Source organism: Pan paniscus, chromosome 16, assembly GCF_029289425.2.
Source record: "Pan paniscus chromosome 16, NHGRI_mPanPan1-v2.0_pri, whole genome shotgun sequence".
Taxonomy (NCBI): Eukaryota; Metazoa; Chordata; class Mammalia; order Primates; family Hominidae; genus Pan; species Pan paniscus.
Window position 1 is genome coordinate 24,094,022 of NC_073265.2, and position 21,474 is coordinate 24,115,495.

A 21,474-nucleotide genomic window follows, 5' to 3' on the forward strand; every position below is an offset into this window, starting at 1 on the left:
CCAAATTATTTTCCTACTAGCATTGTATGAGAATAAAGTTTCCACAAACCTATCCCAACACTGAGCATTGTTAAAGAAGTGAAAATGTGATTCAGTGATTTATACTTGTTATAAAATATGAATTGCATATTCATATTTTCCTGTTAGTCTTGATTTTTTAAAACAATTTATGAGTTCTATAAATATATTTGGAATTCAACTTGTTTGTTAAATATTGAAATAAATTTTAAATACTGAAAATAAATCTTTTCTCCAATCAATATTTTTCTTTATGATTTCTGCTTTTGTAACAAGCTTAGGAAGACCTTTCTCACTCCAACACTATATATTCATTAATATTTTCTTCTAGTAGTTTCTAGTTTGTTTAGTTTCTTTAGTGCATGTATTTTTAATCAATCTGAAATCGATTTTTCATATGCTATGTGTAAGGTAGGGTTCCAACTTTCCTTTTCTCAACGGCCAAATGGTTAAGTATCACTGATTTAGGCATATGTCAGCCAGCAAATGCAAAATAAACTTATAAGCTTCCTATTTTTTCTTACCTGATAGAAGTAAGGATTAGGTTCAGATTCTCCCACTCCTTGAAAATCTTCAACATTAATGAGCTGGAAGTCATACAGTAAGCCAGCATTTGCTGTACTAAACTCTGGCAAGAGCTGCACATGGGGTAAGTTTCCTAGATTCTTGTATCGCCAGTTGTAGAGGTTGCACAAGCTTTCCAAAGACAAATTCCCCCACAAACAGAAAATATTAGCAGTGTAAAATCTCTTTTAATATACATAAGGAGGTTTCTGTTTCTGTGCTTCTTTTAAATTTTCACGTTAGCCACTTTGGCTCATCTTTTAAGCAATAATGCTCTTTCAACCTTAGCTTCCCTACTTCAAGTAACCAAGGGTCAGAAGACTGAAGGTACTACAAAAATGAGAGTTCTATTACGCTCTCTGAGGTCAATGCTATCTTTATCCCTTAAATTAAAAAATCAAGGAAGACTAAAAATTGAGGACATTTGGGGGTAACTATGAGATGGGGCCTGCATCCTTTATGAAGTAAGAATTGGTGTGTTCTCCTCTTGTTCACTTTATTTTTAGATTTTAAAATTATATTAACTGTATATCTTTTGGGGACATGAAGAAAGGAGAAGGGACAATGAAAAGAAGCCTTTAGATTATAAGTTACTTAAATTAATCTTAATGAATGAAATGAAGGAAATAAATTATTTGGTCCATTCACATCTCTTGCAGAAGTCGACAAAAGTGCTTTTGGATTTATGGATAGCCAAGTTCCTGGATAGCCAAGAATGCTAATAGTCTACACAAAAGCTATTCACAAATACTTGGATCATGGAACAAATGTCCTTAAATGGGAATGATTTTTTTCCTGTCTCTTTTACCTTGCTCTGGCTCTCCCTTGAGCATCAAGGTCAACAGTCGGAACTCCAACGCGAACAAAGCGAGTGAAGAGAGACTGCTCCATGTTTGAGTACTTTTGAAAGGCCATGTTCTTAATAACTGGAGGTAACTGGTGATGATCGCCAATCATAATCCATCGTTTTAGTCGGCTAAATCCATCCTGAGGATTCTAGAAATGAAAAGTAAGGAAATGGCAAAATACTCTATTATCCTCTTGTCTCCAATTTATTACCCGAGAGACTCAGTCTTCATCAAACAGCTTCCTTATCTTACAAATTACCAATCTTTACCAGCTCCACAAACAGGAGTCTAGCAAATTTACAGAACAATTTGTGAACCAATTATGGACGTTATTGCTCCTGGGTGACAGTGGGTGAGGGAGAATGGAGGTATTTAGAAGGCAAGCATGGAATTACCCTACTTTAATAGGCAGGGTAATCCAAAGAGGGCTGGAAGGATTAGGTCAGGCATTAGGTAACGAGCACACAGAAAGAAACAGAAGCCCAAGAAGAGAAATGGAAAGATGCGAAATAAACATGTTTCACAATTAGCTGAGGACCAATTCTGAACCCACCAAAGCAGTAAAAACTACCTTCTTTAATTATCTACACTACTACTTCAATTTCCTACTCTATATGTCTCCTAGTTCCTTGAAACATATCCTGATAGAATACATTCCAAGTTCCAAGTAGCTTCACTTATAAAAACAACTTTTGGAACTCAATTTATCTGCATATTAGAGTGGTCTCTATCCTTAAGTTGGGAATTCCACATTTTGTTTTTAATGCTTCAATAGTAAAGAATATTTTACAGTAAAAAACATTCTTAAATAGCACAATTTAGCTCAAAAACTTAGGCATAAAGAAAAGCAATGCACTCAGTGAATATGAAAAAATAATTCTACAATTATAACAAAAGAAATGAAGAAACAGCTCATCTTCCCACCAAACTGCACAACAATGTAATTTTCTTGATTAAAATTACTAAATCTTTTCAAAACTACAGAAATAGACTATGAATTTTTAAATAGTACTTCTGGAAGCAAAACAACTACTAAATAGCCAGTGAATAGATTCAAGAAAGTTTACAGGCTTAAATTAGAATACCAAACATAATGAAGTTAAGGAAAATACATAACTATGGCAATCAGCACACCCAAACTGTACAACTTTCTGATGCTGTCCTCAGCATTCTTAGAACTCTATTTTCTTTGCCTCAGATCTTATATTTCTTACCTGTAGAAGAAGAGGGATAAAAGTTTCTATCTCCAGAATCTGAGCAGCCTCTTCCATCAAAATGTTGTCATACTAAGAAAGAAAGAGGAAAGCTTGTCATAAAGACAGCTTAAAAGTCAAACAACTACCATCATAAACATAATCATCAAAAAAACCCCAAATAATTTCAGATAAAAACAACATACAAATTATTCAGACAGATAAAAATAACAAGATACACATTATTCAAACAGAAACTTCATGGTCTTACTTATCATTATGCCTCTGCATTTCCAATTCAAGTATTTGACTTCAGGAAAGCCGCCTAAATATACAACTTTACATGGAAGAGATCTTGTATATCATTTCTTGAATTGCAATGCCAGTTTGGTTCTTTTCAATTTAGTTCTTTATTTCTACATCAGAAAGCATCAATTTATAATTATATATGAAGTCTTTCCCTTTGGTACTCTTACTCTGGTAGCATTTTGGGATTTTTTTTTTCCTGTATGAATCCTACCCATCACAACAATTCACTTCAGTCTCACCCCTGGGCATTCAATCCATCACCAGAGCATGTCAATTTTACCTTCAAAACTCTTGAGCCTATTCATTTTTCTTTATTTCTACCAGCACTACCACTCTAAAAATCCAAGCCACCACTATGACTACGGATAGCAAACTCCTTACTAGTTCCTCCTCTTCCTGTCTTGACTCCTCTAAGGCACTTATACAACTCCTTATTTCAAATCCTTCACACCACTGTTTAAGTGAAAAAAATCCCCTAATATTGCCAGCAAGGATGTATTTACCAAGAACCTATATTCAATCTAGTCCCTGACTTCCTCTTGTACTTTATCTTTCTCCTTATTCACTAAGCTTCAACCGCAATGACTCATTTCAGTTTGTTGGAAATGGCAAAACCTTCCCTGCCTCAGGCCCTTTGCACATGCTATTCTCTTCACTTTTAGTCTAGTTGGTTCTTTCTCATCCTTAAAATATCAGCTTAAAAGCCACTTTATCTAGGCCTTCTGTGACTTCCCAATCTAAAACTGATCTCAAAGTACTGAAGTACTGTTCTTTTGTCTTCCAGACCTACACAATTTGTAATTATATCTGTATATTTACTTGTTTAATGTATCTTTTCCGTAGCCCAGTTCCCAGTAATGTTAGGTATTACACATTTGTAAAAGAATGAAAAATCAAGTCTTTTTAAAACATGAGAAAATTTCATTCCTTCTTTGATAATTACTATTATTCTATCTGTCCAATTCTCATTTAGATCTATTATCAATATGTTTTATCTTTCCTATTCACTTCTAATTCTGATTGCTACTTAGTATGACATCTTGTTTTGGTACAATACCTTCTTCTTGAATCTAAGTACACATTAGAGTTCTGTTGCTTTCTGTTTTTAAAGATTTCTCCCATTATTTTATTTTCCAGGGAGGTGGGAGATGGGGAGAGCATATTTACTCTGAATGTTTGATTAACTCTCCTCTTTTAAAGTTATGGTTCAATCCCGGACTGTTATTGAAACTACTTGAAGGTGTAGGCATTTCCCTATTATAATGATTAGGTCATTTTTGTGGGAGCTGAACAGAAGGAGGAATTCAAACTCTCGCATTTTCTAAGAAGTCCCTGTGTAGACTCTCAAGATAACAGGTATATTATGCAAAACAGAGTGGGGGCAACTCAAAAGGAGATAGCTTAAAAAGACTGCTTTCTGAAAATCAATTCTGAAAATATAATGCAATTTTACTTATAAAAACATATTTACAGATTTTGCTTTTTAAAATGCAGATTTTAATTCCAAAGCAAAATTATCACTACTTTAGCTACTTGCTCCATGTATTTATTAGTCAGATCATTCATTCAACCCTTACTAATCTCTACCAACATATTACATGTTGGGTTGGCACTTGATGCTGCAGGCCAGGGACCAGGCTAGGAGCTAGTCTTTGTGAACTTTCGAAGGATTCCTAAATTCTACAGCCACCGCTACCAGTTCCACGGTTCTTTAATGGATTATAGCTGCTAGGATAGGGTCAGGGTGGTGTAGGAGTAAGGGCACAACAGACTTTAAATTCTTAGAAAACCATGTTTTAATACTAGCTCTGTAACTGATTACCTGTGACTCTAAGGTAATATCTCTCTTGAGTCACCCTTTCTCAACTATAAAATGGAGGTATCTTGGCTGGATGCAGTGGCTCACAGCTGTAATCCCAGAACTCTGGGAGGCCAAGGCAGGTGGATCCCTTGAGCTCAGGAGTTCGAGACCAGCCTGGTCAACATGGTGAAACCCCGTCTTTACTAAAAATACAGTAAGTTGGTTGGGTGTGGTGGCACGTGCCTGTAATCCCGGCTACTCGGGAGGCTGAGGCACTAGAAGTGTTTGAACCCAAGAGGCAGAGGTTGCAGTGAGCCGAGATCACGCCATTGCACTCCAGCCTGGGAAAAAGAATGAGACTCTGTCTCCAAAAAAAAAAAAAAAAAAAAAAAAAAAAAAAAAAAAAAAAAAAGGAGATAGTGAAGAAGAGAAATAAATCATTGTAAACATAGAATTTTGTACATTGTAAACACAGAACTTGGTACATAGCTGATGCTCAACAAATGATGATTATTATCATTGTTCATTTTTGTTATCATTCTGATACATTTCCTTCTACAATTTCTACAACTCAAAATGGGTTTAAGATGATCAACATTGAATTCATATTTCCTTTTACAATTTCTACAACTCAAAATGGGTTTAAGATGATCAACATTGAATTAATAATCCTTGAAAACAGACAAGCAAATTAGAATTAATATTTAACTTCGTGTTTGTAAAAAATTGGGGCTGGGTGCAGTTGCTCATGCCTGTAATCCCAGCACTTTGGGAGGCCGAGGCTGGATCACTTGAGGTCAGGAGTTTAAGACCAACCTGGCCAACATGGTAAAACACTGTCTCTATTAAAAATACAAAAATTAGCTGGGCCTGGTGGCGGGTGCCTGTAATCCCAGCTACTTGGGAGGCTGAGGCAGGAGAATCACTTGAACCCAGGAGGTGGAGGTTGAAGTGAGCTGAGATCGCGCCACTGCACTCTAGCCTGGGCAACAGAGCAAGGCTCTGTCTCAAAAAAAAAAAAAAAAAAAAATAGGCTTCAACAAAATACAAATTGAAACAAGTGATAGACTTCTGTTAAAAGGTGATGAACTGAACACATAATGATCACCACTATCTCTGGAAACCCCCTAAAATAACACTTGACATTATATAGTGAAATTGTATCCCAAAGAGTTAAAGAAACCAGCAACTAACAGAAATTCTTGAGTTTACAGGATGATAGATAAGAAAAGAAACAACTTGCTGCAAAGCTGAAACTTCCTTTGCTTCTAAGATAATAAAACTGGCTGAAACTGGCTGGAACCAATATAGCCAACTAGAGTGAGCGCAGAATGAGCTTGCTTACATCACAACCCAAATTTCTACCATGTTTCATGTTAACTCCTCTAGAATCTACACATGCCATCCAAGAGGTAGCATGAAGAGAGAACTGCGCATGCTTGAAGATTTTCCAGACCCCTTTCCTTCCACCAATCACTTACTAATCCCAGAATCCACCCCCTATATCTTTTCTAATAAAATTACTGCCTTAAAGCCAGCATGGGGACATAGATTTGAGCTTGACTATGTTCTTCTCATGAGTCAACTTGTAATAGAAGCTTTTTTTTCCCTCAAAAACCTGGTGTTAGAGTATTGGCTTCTAGTGCACCGAGCAGCGAGCCCCTTTTGCTTGGTAACAATAGGAATGGTTTAAAGAGGCAATTAGACTTCCCCACTTCAAGGAACCAAACGAAATGTCCCTCCTCTCTCACCCCCAATAGACGACAGGTTTAGTGTCTGGAGAGGATCTTGGAACTTGGAGAAAGCAGGCAGAGTTAAGAGGGTGGGATCAGAAATGAGCACCATACAGAAAGTGGGAATTATGTCAAAAGTCTGTGTACAAAACTGAATGTGGAGAAGTCTGGCTCTCTTTCTCCATCCATCTCCCACAACCCAGGGACCCAGGAAAGTAAGAGTCCTCTTTATCCCTTCGTATCCCTAAGACATATCACTGAAATTTCAGAACTCTAGGGACAAAGAAAAGATTGTAGGGCTTCCTGACAGAACAAAAATGTAAAACAAAATACATTTAAAATCACGGCTTTGGGCTTCTGAACAGCTACACTGGAAGACAGAGAAAACGGAACAATTCTTCAAAATTCTGAAGAAAAATTATTTCCAATCTAGAAATCTATACCTAGCCATAATAACTAAATGTGAGAGTAGATTAAAAACAGTTTTTGGACATGGAAAGTCTTAAAAATATTACCTCCCATGCATCCTTTCACATGAAAGATACAGGAGGATGTATTCTAGTAAAATACAGAAGAGAAAGACACGGAATGCCCAAAACACAGAATCTGACATATGAGAAAGGCAAAGGCCTTTAGAATGGATGCAACGTGAACTGAAATAGGTCAGGAGTATCTAGGAGAGAGATCTCCAAAAACATGTATGGGATGTGTCTAAATGTATTAAGAAAATATTTAAAAACTAAACACAGTTTTGGGTTGAATTGGTGGTAAAAACAGAAAACTAAACAAACAAAAAAGGCGAAAATCATTAATTCCAGAAAGAAAAAAAAATTGTGCATGAAAGGAAAACTAATCATGGTATATTCCCCCTGCTTGGATGTGAAAGTGTTCATGTGTTAATAATGATGTAAACACCCCAAAGTGAGCAAACCAAAGTTATGACATAACTATATTGGGAGCATTAAGGAAGGAAAGGTGCACGCACACATGCATGAATGTGTGTCTATTTGTCCTTTGGGTGAGCACAGAATCAAAAGACAATGCCGAAAATGGAAATTTACCATTCTTGACTGATACAGATGAAAAGGACAAAATCTAAAAGAGCTGAAGGATTGGATAAATGGGACGGATGAGCGGAGTGGGGGACTGCCTTTTTTTGTTAAGTAGACCTACAAGGTTTTTAAAACTCTTAAGTGTGATAAAAATAAAACTTCAAAATCAAAAATATAGAAAACCTATTAGCACTCATGCTAACTACCCGTTGACGTGTAGCATGATTTAAATGTAGAAAATGACTATTGAAAATTTGATAAGTAGTATTCTTTAGAACACAGGCAAAAGCTCCAGAAAGCAAAAAATGTTAATTATGGTTGCATTATTTTCCCTTGTTATTAAGCTATGATTTAATATCAAAGTATATTTTATATGTCAGCCCCAAGAACAAAATATTTAGGTGAAAAATTCTCACTAATAATTTGCAAAAGGGTAAGTTCACACCACTAGGGTACGTTCACACTACCTTTTAATAAATTGTCGTATTTGTCCTACCTTGCAACTGAGGAACCTTGCATCCAAGATAACAATTTCATCACCTCGAATTTATTTAGCGCCTATCTTTCAGTGAGCTCACAACATTTTAAAATTGTCAGTTACTTTAATCAACAAGTGAATTACTAATTTTTAATTCAAACCCGTATACAGAACTCTGTTTTAAACAACAGACAAACCAGTTGCAGGAAAGTTAAATGACTGTATTAAAATCTAAGTTCAGATCAGTATCACTAGCAAAGTCACAAAAAATTTGCAAATTTAAATTTACTGCTCAATCATTACTTTCCACTTCAAATGAGTCACAGATTAACAGGTTATTTTGTACTCCTGTTTTTATCATATGATGAAGCCATTTTAATATCTCATTTTGCAGTCTAAATAAGAGTATTCCATATCCTCATATGAAAGGCTTTTCATTTGCTAAGTACACAAATAACTGGAATGGTTGTATGTTTAATATGTGAATAATCTAAGCATACAGATGTCTAATAGATGAAAACCACTTTGTTTTTTTTTGTTTGATTTTGTTTTGAGATGGAGTCTCACTCTGTTGCCCAGGCTGGAGGGCAGGGGCACAATCTCGGCTCACTGCAACCTCTGCCTCCTGAGTTCAAGCGATTCTCCTGCCTCAGCCTCCCAAGGAGCTGGGATTACAGGCGCATACCACCATGCTCAGCTAATTTTTGTATTTTTAATAGAGACGGGGTTTCACCATGCTGGCCAGGCTGGTCTCAAACTCCTGACCTCAAGTGATCTGCCCACCTTGGCCTCCTAAAGTGCTGGGATTACAGGCATGAGCCACCACACCTGGCTGAAAACCATTTTGAAATGTTCTTTTTATAGCTTTTACTTCTGTTTGGAGATATTTTTATTATTACTATTTTTTTAATTAGGTGAATTTTAGGCTTTTTTCATAAGCTTTATTTGGAGATTTTTAAATAAGTGATACTCAGTAAAAATAAAACTTTAACAAGTATGAGAATTTGGTCAGACAACCATATGGTTATAACATTACCTAATGGACATATTACTAACAACTAGATTTAGAAAAATTAGATTCAGAGTTCACTAATCATGTAAACAAGGGATATTATCATCCACTTATAAAAGAAACATTTTAAGGTAATTATAAATACAAACTTCATAAGAAGTGAGTCAATCTCTGATAATCTTAAAAAAAAAAAAAAAAAAAAAAACTACCATAAGCCTTTACCTTGAAACCTAGCTTGACCAAGTCATGTCGTTTTAAGGCAGCATGAGTACAGGTCATAGCAATAATTTTGGCTTCTTTCACTAAAAGGTATTTAGATCTGTCCAGTCCACTTCGAAGCAATTCAGAGGCTCTGAATTCCTATGGAAATGAGGAGCAATGAAAGATAATTTTAGGAGAACGGAGTTTTGCACATAACCATACAATCCAGTCAGACTTAATTCCTGAGAAATTAACATAAATATATTATAAACTAAGCCTAATTAATTATAATTCTGTTCATTATGATTTGGATACTAATTGAGTTTAAATAATAGCTGATATAAAAGTTATAATTCAAACTTTTTTGTATGTAAGGTAAAATATGTACTATGTAAACAAGAATACTGAATAAAATTCAATGATCATTGTACCTGTATTACTCAACGTCCCTCCAGGAAAATAGAAATGATTTCAGGTATTCATATCAAAGGAAATTTTAGCAAGAAACTGGTTATACAAGTGATAGAGGAACTATAAAGGTAATGTAACATAGAAATTAGAGACAGCAGCAGTCACTATCATCCCTAGACTAGAAAGAATAAAGGTAGGAAGTGGTATTATCAGAGCCCAGGGACTGTAGTCACACAAAAAAGCTGGAACCACAAGTTTTTCCAGCAGAAACTGGAATCATGAAAGAGATGAAACCCAAGGCAGAGGGAACTGATGAAGAAATACCTTGGCACTCTCTCATCGGCTATACTAAGCAAGAAGTCAGCTGACATAGGAAGCTGGGAAATTAAACCTGCAAGGATAAGCCAGAACATCAACCATGGCAGAGGATCCCCAACAGAGCAGAAAAGGGTATGGAAAAACAAAAAACATTTGTTTTTTAAATAATTAAAATATTACATATATAGGTGAGGTACCCTGTATAACCTTCTGCCTACTCCCTCCCAAGGCAGCTATTATTATGAATTAAGTATGTTTTTATCCTTTTACTTTGTGTTTATGTAACCATAAACATAATACATTTATTATTCTGTACCTACCATCCATCCACTCAACCATATACATTTCAATATTTGCTGAACATATACTATATATCTGATACTGTTCTAGGAAGTAGGTATGTAATCACACCTAAAAGATACAAAGACAAGAAACAATGTCCCTGACCTTTCTACCTGAAAGTGTAATCCTAAATTTTCTTACTGAGGAGTCTGAGCCTGAATATGATCCCTTTATAGGACCGCTGTAATTTTTCAATGATGTTTGCTATCTATTTTTGCAATGATGATTCTGCAATGATGTGGCAAAAACTAGGAGACATATCCAGGGGGCACTGGGTTCCAGACATATTCTCTGTTCCCATTGTGTAGCTATGACTCATTTCACTTTAATAATCAGAATCAATCATCCTGGCTACTACAGCAACCCCACTATTTTACTGATCAAGAGGCATATAGGACTTAGAATGGCCACATGGCAGTCTCAAATTCCAGTTCAAAGAACCATTATTGAATTTCTTGACGGAAGCATTCCTTTCTCAAAAATACTAAGACCTTTACATCAGGAAAGCCAGAATAAAGATCCAATTTATATCTTACTTAAAATTAATCTAATTTCTAAGATTTGAATATTTTGGGCCGGGTGTGGTGGCTCACACCTGTAATCTCAGCACTTTGGGAGGCAGAGGCAAGCAGATAACTTGAGGTCAGGAGTTCGAGACCAGCCTGGCCAACATGGTGAAACCCTGTCTCTACTAAAAATACAAAAATTAGCTGGGCATGGTGGTGTGCACCTGTAATCCCAGCTGCTTGGAAGCTGAGGCAGGAGAATCGCCTGAACCTGGGAGGTGGAGGTTGCAGTGAGCCAAGATCGTGCCACTGCACTCCAGCCTGGGCAACAGGGCAAGACTCCGTCTCAAAAAAAAAAAAAAAAAAAAAAGAATTTGAATATTTCACATTTACTTCAAAAAAAAACTAAACTAAATTAAAAACCACTAAAGGGAAGTTCAAAGAACTTGAGAATCCTTACCTCAAGCTGTGTAAAGATTTTCTTAATATGCCTGAAACATCCTTCAGCGATTTCCATGTCTTCTTCATAAGATCTTCCTTTAAAAATGGGTTGAGGAGCATTTGCAAAGTATTCATGGAAAGGGAAGAAAGTGGAGACTTCCGTAACATCTGGCAATGTACTACCTTTATTTTTCACTTTGCTGATGTACTCTTCCCAGCGAGACATTACCTGTAGAAAAAAGGACTTGAAGTTAACTGCCAGCTAATTATGATGTTTTAAAGCATAAAATGAATAAATCTTATAAAAACAAGATCTGCTAGGTGAAAAAGAAAAAAAAAAGAAATTCAGTCTTTGATCCAATATAACTATTCTTCATTCCTGTAACTGACAGATTGCTCTTCTGTTATAAAAGTAACCTTGTCTTTGGAGAAGAAAAGGCTCTTTAATAACAAATTTCTACAAACTGGAAAGAGCCTTAACATCATCTCATAGAACTCTAACTCCGACAGTTCAGATTCTCCACGTAACTCAAGAGAGTTTATTATTAACGCTTAAAAGAAATGTAAAGGAAAGAAAGCTCTCTGGACAAAGAAATTTCTCATTTTTTTCATCTCTGTTTCTCTCCATATATGGTAAGTTCAGCTTTAGCAGCTTTTTAATCAATTTGGCACTTGTCAACCCTCTGTCAGTTTTTTAGAACATTTATAAAGAACGTCTGGTTAAGCTGAGTGTGTATTTGAAAGCTTATCTTATGACTTTTGTGATTATAGTTCAATTACTTTGTATAATGTTAGCTATGCGTCTACCAGCCAGTTACTATGTAACCTCAATTTCTGTAACTCTCCCAGGTCTTTTTCTGTTACTATCTCAGTATTTCTCAAAAGTGTAGTCCTTATGCAAAATATCTGAGGAGCTAAATAAAAATGTGGATTCCTGGATTCCACCTCTATTGAATGAGAAGCTATAGGAACAAGGGCTAGGGAATTTAACTCGTAAACAACTTTCCTGATAAGATTCTTAAATGTTGAAAATTGCCAATTTACACTGTGAAGCCTCAAGTTCATTTTTCCCAAATTTATTACATAAACCTTCTTAATTTATAGGTTATTTTTTCCCACTTTTAAACATTATTTTCACTGAAAGCCAAGTAATTTTGTGTCAAAAAAGCATTTAAGCTGATCTTTACTCCTTTATGCAAGTCCTAAACAGTCTTGAATCTAATGTAGACTATATTATGTATTTTCCCTGCTTCACAAGAAACCATGAAAGCTGCTCATTTTGAATGGACTTAATTGGTTTGTGATATCCACTTACAATGAGCTTACAATATTATAAGTTATATCTAAAATATACAATTGGCATTAGAACAAAGAGAACAAATGAAGTCATACAAAAATCTTCATTAGCCAATTATGTCCTAGTCCATTTAAAATTATTAGTAATCCAACTGACTATTAAAGTTTAGTTTTATTCACTTTATTTGGCTATTTCTCATTGGTTTTCACACTTCCAAAATTTACCCTAACAAAAGTAAAAGTACATCTTTATATTGAAGTCAGAAGCCTTTAACTTCAAGACCCACTGTGCAATTAGTTGTAAGACATAATTTATTTCTGGAAATTTGAAGGAAGAATGTTTTCCTTCATTAGTTGATTAATGTATACAATAAAAGTTAACTGTACTTTGTTGCCACTGGCTAGCTAGAATATTTATTTAGTTGTATTTCTACAGTAAAAAAAGAAAAAAGAGTGACTAGAACTTTGTCAATAGAAAGAAAAAAATGTAAAAAGTAGCAACATTGGTCTTTCACAGAATGAGTCATCAAGCAAAGTTATTTAGAAAAGAAAACTGAAGATAATACAAAATACACTTAACATTCATAAATATAGCACTTGCAATACCATACATTCTAATCTACTCAAAAAAATAAGCTTTCATGAAGGATCACAAGAACTCATTCCAGCTTCCAACTGGGGTTCATATTATGATGAAGTATGATTCAAAAACCCTTAATATCTTACCTGGTATAAGAAGAAATAGCCTGCAGTTTCACAGGTATATGAGGCATCTCCTGGAACCCCTAGACTCTTTTGCAATCGTTTGACTTCTTCTAAAAGTTCTATTCTTCGAGCCAGAACATAATTAACTCTTCCATACCTAGACATTTCAATTAGGCAAAATGACAAAACTGTAATAAAGAGACTTTGAAGGAAACAATCAGCAAAATTCAAGAAAATCATAATAGCAAAGAAGAGGAAAAAAAACTAGAAGATATGGCTTCTATTTAACTATTGGTGGTAGTTCTTGGGTTACTTTACACAAAAGCTACTTAGAGTAGGCCGGTCACAGTGGTTCACACCTGTAATCCCAACACTTCGGGAGGCTGAGGCAGACAGATCATGAGGTTAGGAGATCGAGACCATCATGGCTAACATGGTGAAACCCTGTCTCTACTAAAAATACAAAAAAATTAGCCGGGCGTGGTGGCGGACACCTGTAGTCCTAGCTACTCGGGAGGCTGAGGCAAGAGAATGGCGTGAACCTGGGAGGCGGAGCCTGCAGTGAGCGGAGATGGCGCCACTGCACTCCAGCCTGGGCGACAAAGCAAGACTCCGTCTCAAAAAAAAAAAAAGAAAAAGAAAAAGAAAAAGCTACTTAGAGTATACTCTATGGAACAGCATTGATCTGCAAGGGTGTTACTGGTCTAGGAGGAGGGAAAATCAACTACATCACTAAATACACCATTTAGTTCAGCTCTCAATCTTTCTTTTCACAGCAAGACACTTTCACAAAGAAGAAAGCAGGACAGTGCATTCTGGTGCTAGTTCATTTCATCACAGACCAAGAACATGTAAGTTCATAAACTGGCTGCTTCAAACAGCACTGTTTTACACTATATAAAAGTAGATTAGATCTAAAGGCTTTGAAAAGTAATTTTTAAATGTTCTTAATTATCTCTGTCATCTACATATCCCAATACCTAACTTGGCACCCAAACCTAGCAGGTTCTTAATGTTTGCTGAATCAGTAAGAAAACTGAAGTTTGGAGAGTACCTTGTCCGAAAACACACAGTTAGGGAAGAAAGTAGTGGAGAATTAGATCCCAAATTCTATGCACATTCTTTTCACAACACCACAACAACAAAGGGTCTCCCATAACCCTTTAATGCTTAAAATAAGACTAAAATAATTTAATCAATCACTGTTGTTCCCATGTTTAAAGACTCAACAAAAGAAGAAGTCATGTTCCTAGCTGTCTGTAGTTCAGAGATTCACATTTGAGGTAGCAAGGGATGATTAAGAATAAAAAAGAGATCTAAAACATGATCTATGCTTGAAGAATTTTTCAACTTGGAAGGATATAAACATATGGCAGATAACTTTTTTCTGCTTGCTTATCTATAAACTTTTATCTACAATGAACACTTCGTTAATGAGAAAAAAATCAGGAATGCTTACAGACTCTGTTAATAAAATGCCAAAATTCTTGTGAAGTAATGTTAAACTTAAAAAGCAATAGGCCGGGCACGGTGGCTCACGCCTGTAATCCCAGCACTTTGGGAGGCCGAGGCAGGCAGATCACTTGAGGTCAGGAGTTCAAGACTAGCCTGGCCAACATGGCAAAACCCCGTCTGTACTAAAAATACAAAAATTAGCCAGGTGTGGTGGTGGGCGCCTGTAATCCCAGCTACTCAGGAGGCTGAGGCATGAGAATCCCTTGAACCCAGGAGGCAGAGGTTACAGTGAACCGAGATCATACCACTACACTCCAGCCTGGGTGACAGAGTGAGACTCTGTCCCAATAAATAAATAAATAAATAAATAAATAAATAAATAAATAAATAAATGCATGCAATATACAGTACAATTAAACTCTACTATCTGCTCAATTAGTACATTATTACACTTAAAAGATAAAGAATTATTTTTAAAAAGCAACATAAGGCTGGGCGCGGTGGTACACGCCTGTAATCCTAGCACTTTGGGAGGCCAAGATGGATGGATTGCCTGAGCTCAGGAGTTCGAGACCAGCCTGGGCAACATGGTGAAACCCCGTCTCTACTAAAATACAAAAAAATCAGCCAGGCTTGGTGGTGGGTACCTGTAATCCCAGCTACTCAGGAGACTGAGGCAGGAGAATTGCTTGAACCCAGGAAGCGGAGGTTGCAGTGAGCTGAGACGGTGCCACTGCACTCCAGCCTGGGCAACAAAGTGAAACTCTGTCTCAAAAAAACAAAAAAAGCAACATAAAAATTACAAATAACAGCATTACAGAAAAAGACTAGCAAAAAGTTGTTTTAGGATAGTGTAATTATGGATAACCACTCCTTCTCTACAACTTCACCAGATTTTACAATTTTTTTCTTCAGAGAAAGTGATACTACTTTTATTGTGAAACAATAGTCATAATTTTTCTTTTTAATTGTAAGAGAAAAAGAATATGTCCAATCAAATATGCAAACTAACAATATCTAGGTTATGTGTCAGAATTAAAAAGCACATTTTTTCTAACAAATTTGGTGGTACCTGAAATCATTGTAAAAATTCTACCCCTATTCTAATATTCTTTAAAAACCATAAATTCGACTTCAATATAATTGTAATTATAGTCAAATATTCTATTAGCACCTTCATGTTCAATGAATTCTGAATTATTAGATTTTAGAGTCTAACCTACCTTTGTAAGTTGGCTTTAAAATGAGGAAATACCTATGGGATGAATTCAAAAGTATTACTGGCTAATCTGAAATTAAGAATATAGAGCCCTAAATAACTTATGGCATGTTGTTCTCTGCCCCTCTGCAACATAGTGACTTTTTAGAAGCTAAGTATTTGGTAAGCTCTATAATACAAGAACTCAAAATAGATGTACATAATAATTTAAAACTCTTTTAATGTCTATGATCAATTCATCAAAGATCATGTTTAATAGCCAAAGGCTATATTAAATATGTCCAGCTGTTAATTGTGCTTATTATCTAAAATTGGGCTTTAAAAATGGATTTAAATATAAATAAAATGAGACATTATAAAGCAACTTTGAAGGAAAAAAAATAAAATACTAATGGCAGAAGAAATCCGACTTGTAAAGTTTTAGTCAATTTACAGTATGTGATATCAAACAAAGTCCAGCCAAACTGGCAAAAAGTATCTGAAGTTACATTTATAACCCCAAAGCTTATATTATCATTAATCACTAATTTGCATTCTTTTTTTTTTTTTTTTTTGAGACAGAGTCTTGCTCTGTCACCAGGCTGGAATGCAACGGTGCAATCTTGGCTCACTGCAACCTCTGCCTCCCGGGTTACAGCGATTCTCCTGCGTCAGCCTGCCGTAATTTCTATTTCAATAAATAAATCAACCTCCTAATTGGCACCTAAAATATATGCAAATTAAATGCCTGAATAAGATGTGAAAAAGGAATCATTTAAAGTTGTACAGTTTTGAACTGGCAGCATGAAAAATTACCTCAATAAACAGAAAGCAAAAGGCAATCTGTTAAAAAGATTAACAAGATCATTCTCTTCATTAACATAATTGTATATTTGAAGACAAAATGGCATAACCATACACAATTGGAACTGAGGGACATCATGACCATATTTCTAGGTCAACATATAGTCTTAGTAAGTTAAGTTAGAACCTTTCAGAATTAAGTTTCAGTATTCATTGCTTTCTTCTTCTTTAATAAAAGAAATGAAAAGAAAATAAAAAATCCTTTTTTACACCGTTACTCACTCCCATTTGCTCACCTGCTGAAATCTTTCTCTGTCTCCAGCTCTTCTTCTCCATGACCAAGACGCAGTAGGTGGCGCTCATCAATGTCTAATGCCATGATTTTCTCAAACAACTGGTTTAGGGCCTAGACAATAAAGCAAGAAGGGTGACGGCACCTTTAAACGTAGCAAAAACTAACATTTAGAAAGAATCAAAGTTGAAACACAGAAGGAAATCAGCCTTATATTAGGCCATTTATAATTTAATCAAATAGTATTTATATTGATTTCTGATATTGCCATCTATGTCTATTTGGCTGTATGGATAACTAGAAACCATAAAACCCCCCACCTATTAAACATCTGCTTTTAATTTATGAAACGAGAAAGGCATTGGCTCAGATGCTATTTCTTCCGAGTTGTAACAACTCCTAAAATAAACAACCACACTGAGTTTCATTTCATTCAACAGCATTTCCTTGGGATGCAGAGAACTGAAAAAGTTTTTGCAGTTGGAGAAAGACAATAAGAAGGCAGTGAGTGTGTAGGTAGAATACATTAAGAGGACCAGAAGGTGGAAACATAAATTGCATCTTTCAAATCTTAGTCTGAAAGTCTAATGTTCTCAATATAATAAAGAGCAGAGCACTCATTTATTGCAAACTATTCTGATGAAAGTCATTTAAAAGTCACTACTTTCTATCTATGAAATGTTCATAATTAGGGTTCCCTCGAATCCTAGTATTCATTATCTGAACTTCTGCAGTTACAAGGTTTTACAGAAAGGCAAAAGTTTCATAGTATGGAAAGACTCACTAATTAAGGTACTATTTAAAAATAAGCCGCCATTCAAACATCTCACTTTCACTAGTCCAACCCTGCCTGTGAAGTCAGCATCCAGTCTTATAAACACCTAGGTTATATAATGTAGATACAGATATCCTTTACCATCAAAATTCTAGCAATCTGAGCTCTGAAACTGAAGAGATTTAACATAAATTTTCAGAAAAATCCCCAACTATCCAAACTCTTGATACTCATCATCCAAAACTCAGTACCCAACAGAGCAGATTATATGGTGTTACTCACTATCCAAACCTTCACTATTCAAACTCAAGAACCACATAGATTGAGTAAAAGTAAAAACAAAAAACAAAACCCCCACAAACTTGCACACTATAATCCCAGAAAAAACTACATGATTTCATTGTGAATTACAGTGATTTTGGAGAACTACTTGAATTATACATGCAAATGAAGATCTGGCAAACAAAACAGTTAACTGAAGGAAAACAATCAATTTGATGGGCATCAAGGGAAATGATTTGAATTTCAAAAAACCAAGGCAGGTGTTTAGCAAGCAGTGAATTATGTGTCTATTTTTGCAAATTAATCTTTTCAATGATTGTGCTATACAAATCAATCATAAAGTAGAGGATAACTGTAGAAAGCCATATCAAGTTATGACAAAACAGTAAAAAATATGTTAAAACAACACATGAATTATTCTGTTCATTCTAAGAATTTACAATAGGTATATTACAGAGCAAATTTTATAAACAGAAGAAAAAAACTTCTTTTCATAATTTGTTTCTTTTATCAAGACAAAGTCCAAATTGATCCCCCTTCAACTCCCACAAATTCAGTATATTAGATGCGTTATGTCCAATATGTTATTATATAATTATGTATAACATATATTCAGTATATTGCATAAGTTTACTACTTATAAACTTCAAAATATATAAAAATATGTCAGGCAAATGAACTGAAGAGTATTATTTTTAAAACTTTACAAATTAAAAGTTAATGATCACCAGAATAACTGACATTTGGCATTCCAAAAACACAGTGCTTCTGTATATACCAACTCAAAGACTGGTCAACTGAAGTCACCACTGTTAACATAAACTCCGAGAAAAAACTTTCAGAGGTCTCGACTACCATGCAAATTTCATAATGTGCTTCAGGATGTTCTCAGAGTTGCCTGTCTCATTTTATACCAGATCTAATAAATGTCACTTGTTCTTCCCTCATTTCTGACAGCTTCAGAATGACTAAAGTAGAATACAGTCCCTTCATGTAATACAGGTGTACATTTCACATGGATTTGAAATTTAATCCAGTATCAATGCACTTTAGACCTTAGTCTTTCAGGAATATTCACTGTACTAAATGAAGAAAAATGCTCCCAGTAAGGGTTAATGCTTATAATCTCCAAGTAAAAGTTCTAGTTTAGTGTAGCAGGAAAAAATAGCAATTTAATTTAATCCAAATATCTAACCACATATCCAAATAGTCTTAGCTTTTTCACATTGACCCTGTCCAGTAGAAATAAAAGATTGCTTTTATATATCTCTCAATGTCATCTCATTATAAGCAGTGATAATCCAAGAGTAGCTCAATAGCAGATACTCCTCAACTTACAATGGGGTTACATTCCAATAAATCTATCATAAGTTGAAAATATCCTAAGTTGAAAACACATTTAACACACTTAACCTACTGAACACCATAGCTTAGCCTAGCCTATGTAAAACATGCTCAGAACACATATATTAGCTTATACCTGGGAAAAATCATCTAACACAATGTGCCTATTTTATACTGAAATGTTGACTATCTCATATAATTTATTAAATAGCGAAATAAGAGTGATAAACAGAATGGCTGTATGGGTACTTGAAGTACAATTTCTGCTGAATTCATATTGCTTTCACACCATTATAAAGTCAAAATATTACAGGTCAGAATAAAAGTCAAACCAAAAGTCAGGGACCATCTATACTAAAGTCAGGGACCATCTATACTAATTAGCCTTTCCTGGTATTTTGTGGTACCTATGATCAGATTTTCATACAAGGAGAAATCATCTATTAATACATTCATTTCATGAATCCTCTGCTCCTTCCTTATGTTAGGAACAAGTGCTCAATGCTGCAAGGAAGAATCAGCACTCAGACAAAAAGTTTTCTCAGCAAGGCAATTTACTTCTGCAGGTGGGTGCTACCTGTGTCAGTCACGTTTGCCAAGAGCACACCGAACAAAGGAGAGAAGGGTTTTTATCCCTAACGCAGCCCCTGTATCTGTGTCCTTTCCCCATTGGCTGGAGTAAGACCGCACAATATAAACTACCCCGATTGGCTAAAACTTAAGCTTTTCTAAATATGGTCACCACATGATGGGGAAGCAAGGGAGAGAAGGGGGTCCTCACGGGAAACCAGGAGCTAATGCATTCCCAAATAAGGGAAGGAATGTGAGCCACAAACCAGCTGAGACTTAGGCATGCCAGAATATATTAGGGAACAGGTAGGCCAGGCTCAGAAAAATGGAGAACAAAGAATAATGAAACTAGATTTCTTGAAGAGGAACTTATTGTGTCCCACACTTACCTCCTCCTCAACCCCTAACCTGCATACCCATGTGCATGCGCGTGCACACACGCACGCACGCACACACACACACACACACAGTCATTTACCTGATTGGAATGAGTAACAATTAGAGTCCTCTGTTCTGGGAAGTTGTGGTAGATGTTGGATATGATCTGAACTGCCACATCTGTTTTGCCCGTACCAGGTGGGCCCACAACCTAAAAAGAAGATGAACACATAGAAAACTACTAAGTCATCAGAGTTATCACACATTGTTAGAAAACGTGAAGTACAGACCTGAAAGATAAAATTAACAAATTCAGTAGATGGGCCCAATAACAGAATGAACAGGATAGAAGAAGAGTTGGTGAACTTTGAGACAGATCAGTAAGCTACACAACCTGAATAACAGAAAAAAAGATTAAAAAAATAGAGACTCATGAATCTATAGAACATTAACAAGTCTAACACTCATGTCAACAAATTCTAAGACAGAAAGGAAAAAGAGTATGGCATAGACAAAATTTTAGAAAAATCATGGCTGAAAATTTCCTAAATATGGCAAAAGACATACATCTACAGATTCAAGCAGCTCAGTGAACCCCAACAGAATAACCCCAAAGAAATCCAAGCCCAGATATACCACAATTAAATGGTTAAAAACAAAAAGCAAAGAAAAAAAAATCCTGATAGCAAACACAGAAAAATGATGCATTACATATTACAAAAAGATGTTTAAAACGACTTTGGATTTGTCATCAGAAAACATGGAAGTCAGAAGGAAATGTAATAACATTTAAAGTGCTAAAAGGAAGAACTATCAACCCACAATTCTATGTCCAGGTAAAATATCTTTTAAGAAGATGAATTAGAGACATTCTTGCATGAAGAAAAACAAAACTAACTCATATCTAGTAGACATGTTATAAAAAGTGGTTTTTGTTTTTGTTTTTTTAAAAAGTTCCTCAGACAGAAAATGCTACCAGAGGAAACTTGGAAAATCTGGAATGTAGAATAAATGGCAAATATAATAAGAGGCTATTTTTTTCCTCTAGAGTTCTTTAAAATATGTATACAGTTGAAAGCAAAAATTCTACTACTATCTGATGGTATCTTAAAGTATTTAGATGTAGCACATAAAACAACTACAATACA

General features: G+C 35.3%; 1 protein-coding gene across 1 annotated transcript in view; it reads right to left on the reverse strand.

The window, feature by feature from the left end:
* The window catches only part of AQR (aquarius intron-binding spliceosomal factor), a 115,022-nt gene that overhangs the window by 19,486 nt on the left and 74,062 nt on the right, over nt 1-21,474 (reverse strand). The window contains exons 23-30 of the mRNA XM_003812135.7: nt 20,427-20,537; nt 16,982-17,091; nt 13,250-13,385; nt 11,247-11,456; nt 9,231-9,368; nt 2,645-2,716; nt 1,391-1,578; nt 543-714 (exon numbers count right to left, since the gene is read on the reverse strand). Of these exons, the coding sequence (XP_003812183.1) occupies nt 543-714; nt 1,391-1,578; nt 2,645-2,716; nt 9,231-9,368; nt 11,247-11,456; nt 13,250-13,385; nt 16,982-17,091; nt 20,427-20,537 (1,137 nt within the window). The remainder of the gene's footprint in view (nt 1-542; nt 715-1,390; nt 1,579-2,644; nt 2,717-9,230; nt 9,369-11,246; nt 11,457-13,249; nt 13,386-16,981; nt 17,092-20,426; nt 20,538-21,474) is intronic.